This window comes from Humulus lupulus, chromosome 4, assembly GCF_963169125.1.
Source record: "Humulus lupulus chromosome 4, drHumLupu1.1, whole genome shotgun sequence".
Classification (NCBI taxonomy): domain Eukaryota; kingdom Viridiplantae; phylum Streptophyta; class Magnoliopsida; order Rosales; family Cannabaceae; genus Humulus; species Humulus lupulus.
In genome coordinates, this window is record NC_084796.1 from 238,270,541 (window position 1) to 238,278,531 (window position 7,991).

Genomic DNA, 7,991 nt, shown 5'->3' on the forward strand with positions numbered 1-7,991 from the left:
AAATAATAATTTCCATAGAAAATCATAAAAGCTTTACACTTGGGATCCCAAAATACAACTTAGAAATATTTACAACATATAAACTGAACCAAGTCGACTAGACGACAAAAATCCTCTGGCTGTGGCAGCCAGGCTGGCCAAACATGTACACGTCGCCTCACGCCTGCTGTACTCATGGTTGGTTGACCTTTTCTTTACCCTTACCTGCACCATAGAGCATCTGTGAGCCGAAGCCCAGCAAGAAACCCACAAACAAATAACATATGCAACACATATAACATGCATATAAACAGGCCACCAATGGGCTAAACACATACGGCCTAGCCGTCCCAAGCGTTTACCAAGCCCTGGGTTTGCGGGCCACGCCGTGAGGATATCCCAGGTATCCTTTTTAGGGACCCGCCCTGGCAACTCGCACTCTACGTGCTCAACGCTGCTCCCGACCCTTTGCTGTTCTCGGCCTTGCACCCAACGTGCCCAATGTCGTTCCCAGCCTCTCGCCGTACTCGGTCCACACCGTTCCCGGCTCTAGCTGATCATACACATCATAATATTCATAGCACAACAAGCAAGTACAGAATTCTAGCATAGTCAGTTAAAGGGCTACACCCCGCAGTTCTAACATATTGGGCTTGGCCCTGCATATCAATTCTATTCGAATACTTTGGGCTCAGCCTTGCACACAAGCTCTATGGCAACAAGGGTTTTCTTACCTGAGTTCCGAGCTTTCTGAGCACCGATGCCCCGAGCACAGTCCTCTAACGTGAGCCTCGCCGGAACTCTAGTCACAACACATTAACAATGTCCATCCATCAAATTCTAATCCACTAAATAACTTCGAGCCATAACCCAAACCTCCAGAACCTTGAATTCTATCAATCCGGGTGATAAAATCCATCCCGAGCCTTACCCCTTAAGTTCCCAAGCCTAAAATACCCTTAAAAACTCAAACTGGCACTAAAGGCTGCGACCCCACCCACAAGAGCCGCGGCTAGCCTCGAAACAGAGGCTAGCACCACACTGACCCCCACACGGGCCGCAACGCGCATGAACCTCTCGGCCACCATGGCCGCGCGCGCACACCGGCCGCGACTCTCACCTCCAAACCCAGATTTTTCCACCATTTTTCCACACCTTTCCTCAAGCCAATTCACCCAAAACTCATCTATCAAACCCATATAGCTAACACATATATTCCAGCTCAATAACAACTCAGCAACAACATCAAAACCCAACAAAATCTACTCCAAAATCCCACTAAAACCCCAAGAACAAATCAGATTCTACCCACATGCATAGCTTGGAAACACAGCTGAAATTTAAGCATAACCTCCAAGAAAAAACTTACCTCTTGCTGAGTTAAACCCCTGAAATTGAACCTTAATCCCCCAAGCTCCTTAACTTCACAGCCCAAAGTCCTCAATTTCTTGACTAATTCCTCCAAAGTTCTCCTTTGACATGACTTAGAGAAAGAGAGAGAGAGAGAGAGATGAATAAGAGCTATCTTCAGTTGAAAAGAAATATGTGTCGGTTTCTAAAGCTTCTAAGTAATTTCTCTTTTTGTTTTATTTGACTTAAGTCTAAAGGGTTACCTCAAGGCTCGGGGTACCAAAACGTCCCCGATGGAAAAATGGTAAATTTCCCCAGTATTCCCGCCTAGACATTCTATCCTCAAATATATCTCCAAATATTTATTTTCATGTCCCAATAATCCCGTAACACACCTAGTACCCAAATTATCCCTTGACTCGACCCGAGTCCGAATCTCAACCCTGTTGTGACTTTCCGACTAACCGCTCACTAGGACTGTCTCGGTCCGTGCTGCACAGACATATCACATATACATGACATTTATCACATTTATACCCCTAATATCCAGATGGGGTCCACATGCGTATTTAACTTAACTAAATATGCATCACAATCATATATACACATAAATCCACATATAAACATATTAAACCACTTATTGCCCTCCAGGCACACTAATCAAGGCCCTAAGCCCGATTAGCAAATTCGGGTCGTTACAGTATCCTCTAAAGATGGGCTCGTTTCTTGTTGAATAGGATATGATAGGTCGGATTGGGCATGACTTGGATTAAGCATGTTGAATTCTTGCTCTTGATTCATTGGAGATTGGGTATGGCTCCATGAAAAATTTGGATTATGGGTGGGGGTAAAATGGATATCAAAAGATTCATGCATCATATACATATCATTAGTTTCTCCATAATTTAAATTTGATTGCTCATAACAGTTGTACTCAGAATTCCAACTATAATTAAAATGATCCATATGGTAAAAACTAAAGGGATATTTGCGACAAAAATACCTAAATTTTCACGTTGGTAGCACTTAAGTACCCAAATTTTTTTTGTGACGGCAAAAGTACCTTCCATCAATGACTTGTTGCCTCGTTATATCCCACTGTTCAGTATGCCAACGTGTCAATATGTTTACTGCCACATCTTTTAAATATGTCCATGTGTGCATATAGAAAAAAAATGATTAAAAAATGATTATTATTTTTGTTTTTATAGAATTTGTTTAAAATTAAAAACCTAAAATTTATTAAATTTAGAAATAATGAAATAAACATTAAAAAAACCCAACTTTTCCTCCAAAAACTCTAAAGTCGCTAGTCTCAGTTCTCCATCTACAATATTGGGTCTCCTCTCAGTTCTGCTCCTCACGTCGTCTTTGAAGAAGAAGTGCCATATGATCTATTGAAGGTCTTGGGTATAGCAAAAAATGGGGAAGCTTCCTCAAGAAGGTGACCCCTAACCACGATATGCCTCTTCTACATTCTGCAATTTTATTATTGATTGATTTGTTTCTGTGGTATGGTTTGGGATTATAAAATGGTTTTATGTTTGAATAGTATGCAAGGCTTACAGGTTCTTCCGATATATATTTCTCAATATTTATATACTTTATAATGTTAATTGGGTTTTGTGCAGTATGTATACGTTGAGTTTTTGATGTTTGTCAGGCATGATTTTGTCTTTTATGGGAAAGAAGGTAGGTGAAATATTAAAGGTTGTCACCATGTGCATTGAGTCAATGTGGGTCTCTTGGTCCTATGCACGTTTGTCTGATTGTGAGAAAATAAGCATCAATATATTATTATCACACTTGCGCCAAAGCATTTATTTTTTAAACAACTTTTCAAAGCTATAGGAGGAATATACTATATGTAAAGTAACACTTTTTTATCTTGTCTTGGGACCAACTAATTATACACTCACAAAAATTCCTTAATCATTATATATATACATATATATTTGCATTGATAATATAGCCTGGTTGTGTGTGTAAATGAAGCAAGTGTACCAGCTGCAAGTCAGGGAGAAGATGCAGTGAATATACCAGCTGCAAGTCAGGGAGAAAATGAAGCAAACTTATCAGATGCAAGTCTGGCAGGAAATGAAATATACATACCAGATGCTAGTAGTTGCTGAATTGAAATATGTGAAACTTTTATGACATATTGTGATAGTTGCCTATTTCTGTATGTTCTGTATGTTTTTTGTAGAGCATTTAGAAGAGGATTTTGAACTTAATGAACCAGAGTATGATGAAGATGTTCAATTGGTGTAGAGTCCAAGAACTTTACTTAGCTAGTTAGATAGTAGTATTATAGTATTTATAGCATTATCTTTGTAACTGTCGATTTTTGGTTCAGACCGGGAATTATTTGGACACTCATAGTAGTACTTGTAGATTTTCTAAGTTTAACCTATAGTTTAAGAATATTAATGTTAACCTGAGGTTTGATTATATGACTGATATTAAGAATAATATTTATTATACTATAAGGTTTAGATAAGGACCAATAGGATTTTAAGCACATGTTGTGTATGGATGATTAAGGATTAAGTATTTTGAGGATTAAATTTAATAAGGGTAAAAGTTTGAATGCTATAAGGTCAGTCAGCAGCTTTGAATACGTTGAGGGCTTAGTCAAGGCTGTTTACTCCATTCAAACTTAGCTAAAAATGTGTAATTTCGTGTTTAATTAATCAGCGTGTGCCGATATATCGCAGCTATAGGGGGCGATATATTGCAGCACGTAGATACGGAAAACACGAGACGATGCACGACAGCCTCGGGCATACTGGCCCAGGCGATATATCGCCTACAGTGGGCGATATATCGCCTCCTTCAGCATATTTTGAAACATTTTGAATTTGTTTTCCATTCAGCCATTCAACCTCTTGATAAGTCCAGCACCTTTTTGAACGAGTCTTTAGCCTCTGCTGAACGATTATTCAAATTATTTTCACCTAAAATGCTATTACTTTTATTCAAGTAAAATTAAGATCCTTTCATTCCTAAACTCTATAAATAGGACCTAGTACCCAGCCATTATTCATCTTTTGCTCTAAGTTCAGAGGCTGCAAGTGCTAAGTGAGTGTGAGAGTGTAAACACCTGGGTTGGGAAATCATAAGCTTGAGCATCATAAGCTTATCAAACACTTTGGGAAGTAAGGTTTTATAGTATTTCGGTTTGAGGTGTAGATTGGTCTTACAAGTCTTCAAGGTAACCCAAAACTCTAGTTCAATTTTGTACTTGTTCTTTTAAGTTCTCATAGTCTTCTACTCAGCCTCTAACCTTAATCTTTATTTTGGTTAGGAAATCTAAGTTCTTGAGCAAAAAGGTTTTGGTAAGTATTTTTCTCAAGGTTTAGTCCTTCCATTCCTTTCATTTCTTTTTCTTCAAATCTACTCACCCTTTATATATGGTTTTAGGAGTGTTCCAAAAGTCCCAACTTTGTCCTCATATCCCGGTAACTTTGGTAAGGAAAATAGGGTAGAATCTATATGTTTTATGCTTATGTTATCTTATGTTTTATGTTATGAAATATGTTATAAAATATGTTATGAATATGTATGCCTACAACAAATAGATTATGGGCATATGACCTACTTAGCTAGTAGGACCCCACTAATCTCATGGGCATATGACTTGTTTAGTCTATGGGACCCCAAGCAATAATGGCCATTATAGTATGTGTATGATAAAGTGTTATGTTATGTCTTTATGTTTCTTATGAAATTTATGTATATGAACTATGTGTTAGATTTTTCCTTGCTGGGCATTAGGCTCATTCCTTTTTGTTTATATGTGCAGGAAAATAGCTATAGTGGCGGTAAGATTCGTGGATGCTTGGGGAATGTGTATCGGTGATGAATGGATTCAAGGAGTCGAGAGTTCGATTTCGAGGATGTAGTCTTTTATTTATGGTTTATGTGTAATTTTTCCGCACTTATTATGTAATCCTTTTTATTTTAAATTATGTTATGTTTTGTTTTTAAAACAATGGGATCCCATACCCTGCCTTGAGTAATGTAAGTTTTAACATTGGTTTTTACAAGTTTTTAATAAAGTTATGGTATTTTCGCAAATGTAAGTTTTACTAAGGATTTGTATGTATAGTTTCGTTAATGGTCCAAAAGTCTAGAGTAGTTGGGTCATTACAATTGGAGAGTGAAATGGATAGACAAACAAATCCATCAAGTTGGTGGGTATCAATCACTTCTATGTGTGATAATGGAGACAATGAGAGTGAAGATGATGGATTAGACTCTGAAGATGATCTACGAAGTTTATGCAGTAGTGATGAAAACTGTGGCTCACGTCGGTCCAACAAACAGTACAATCCAAGGTGCAACTTCTCAGAGTTTAAGTTTGTTCTGGGTATGGAGTTTGGGAGTGTGGAGTTATTAAGGGGTGCACTTAAAAGAGTATTTCATAAGAAGCAACAAAGAGTATGTCTTTGTAACAAATTCTACAGAGAATGTAAGGGTCAAATGTAAGGTTGACAGTTGTGGATGGTTACTTTATGCACTCATCTGTAGGAGTGACAACAAAAGTTTTAGGGTCAATACTCTTGTTGATGTACACAATTGCGGAATAGTTTTTAATAGTCAACATGTCACTGTCAATTGGCTTGCAAATCATTTTCTGGATGAATTTAGGTTGAATCCCAATATGGACTACGCCACTTTCAAAGAAAAGACCTTCAAAACTAAATATTCTCAAGTTAAAAGGCACAAGTTCTATCGGGCAAGGAACAAAGCAAAGAAAATTTTAGAAGGTTCAGTTTCAGAACAATTTGCAATTTTAGAAGATTATTGCAAGCAACTTCTGGCAACAAATCCTCGTAGTACAGCGAAGATTCAGACCAAGTTGGTGGATAGGAAAAGAATATTTGAAAGATGTTATATATGTCTCAAAGCATGCAAGGATGGTTTCATCAACGGGTGTAGACCTATAATAGGCCTTGATGGTTGTTTTCTTAAAGGCTACTATAAAGGTATTTTGAAGACAACAATTGGAATTGATGGCACTAATTCTATATTCCCAATTGCCTATGCTATCGCAGCGAAAGAAAACACAAACTCTTGGAAATGGTTTCTTGAGTTTTTGAAAGAGGATCTAGCCATTAATGACCCTACAAAATACACTTTCATCAGTGACAAGCAAAAAGACTTAGAAAATGCAGTGGAAACCTTGTTTGGTGGAGCTGGAGTAAGGTTTTGTGTGAGGCATCTACACTCTAACTTCAAGAAGGAAAATCCTGACATATTGTTGAAGCAAATGTTATGGCCAGCAACAAATGCAACAACAGAGGCCGAATTTGAAAGAAGAATGCAAGAGCTGAAAGATTTTGATGAAGCTGCCTACACTTAGCTTTCCAAAAAAAAAACCTAGTGAATGGAGTAAATCACACTTCTCAGAGCATGTGAAGCGTGACATGCTTCTAAATAATTTGTGTGAGAGTTTCAATGCTACCATTTTAGATGCAAGGGATAAACCTATCATAACATTATTGGAGAAGATAAGATTTTGGTTGATGAGTAGGTTCTTCAATAAAAGACAAAGTGTTGGCAAATGGAATTCTGTAGTAGGGAAAATGATTCACTTAATTATAGAGAAGAGCAAAAGAGGTTGCAAAACACTGCCACGTACAAAGAGCAGATGCAGTTTCCTTCCAAGTGGACACTCAAAATGGACAATCCTTGACAGTGGAATTAGAGAAAAAGACTTGTACTTGCAGGAGATACCAATTATCTGGAATACCATGTGGGCATGCTCTAGCAACAATTTGGAGTTGTGGACTTGATGTAATAGACTTTGTCCATGAGTACTACAAAAAACAAATGTATGAGAAAGTTTACCAAGGCAGTGTGCAACCTATGCCAAGCCCAGATGCATGGCCACACACTGGTTCAAACCCAATTGAGCCACCATTTGAAACCAACTTACCTGGTAGACCCAAGAAATCTAGGAAGAGGGAAGGTGATGAACCCCCACCAGGTGCAACAAAAGCAAAGAGAAATGGACAGCTCAAGAAGTGTAGCAATTGCCACCAATATGGGCATAACCAATCTACTTGCAAGAAGGAAACAGTTGATAAGGCATGCATGTTCTTATTAGCCAATCTGTTTTTTTTTTTTTTTACAAAAGTTATGTTCTAGTCATTGACAAAAAAATTTGTTTGACTATTGTTAGGTACATGTGCAGAAGAAAATGGGTCTACCCCCTCTCAAGAAACCAAGTCAAGAGACTATCAAAAGAAAGGAACGATTGAGGAAACAAAATGCTAGAAAAGCAGCTGCTGTTGCACAACCAGAAAGTAGTAATGCCTAGAATGTGCCTAGAAAGTAGTAATGCCTAGCTATCAAACATGTATTTATTTTGATGGGTGTTAACATCACGCAAGTGCATATTATCTTAGTTTTTTAAGTTGTAAAGTGCCAAAGATGCCCTTGTATGTTTAGGTTGATTTTGGAAATATGCTTTCAATAGTTGAACAAATGTAGCAGATTAAGCCACCATATATAGTTATGGAATGTGCTTGTTTTGAAGGTTATGTAGTGCCTGAGTCATTTTGAATTATACCGGGTTATGTATTGGCTACAAGAAAGGTAATATCAAAATCAAGTCTAATTTATGGAATTCAAAATCCAATTTATATTTGATG

General features: G+C 37.7%; 1 protein-coding gene across 1 annotated transcript; it reads left to right on the plus strand.

The window, feature by feature from the left end:
* Nucleotides 1-5,496: 5,496 nt before the first annotated feature.
* Nucleotides 5,497-6,697, plus strand: LOC133833037 (uncharacterized). Its single transcript, XM_062263299.1, has 2 exons — nt 5,497-5,816; nt 5,863-6,697. Exons 1-2 carry the CDS (start codon nt 5,497-5,499, stop codon nt 6,695-6,697), a joined length of 1,155 nt encoding a protein of 384 aa, XP_062119283.1.
* The last annotated feature ends 1,294 nt before the right edge of the window (nt 6,698-7,991 follow it).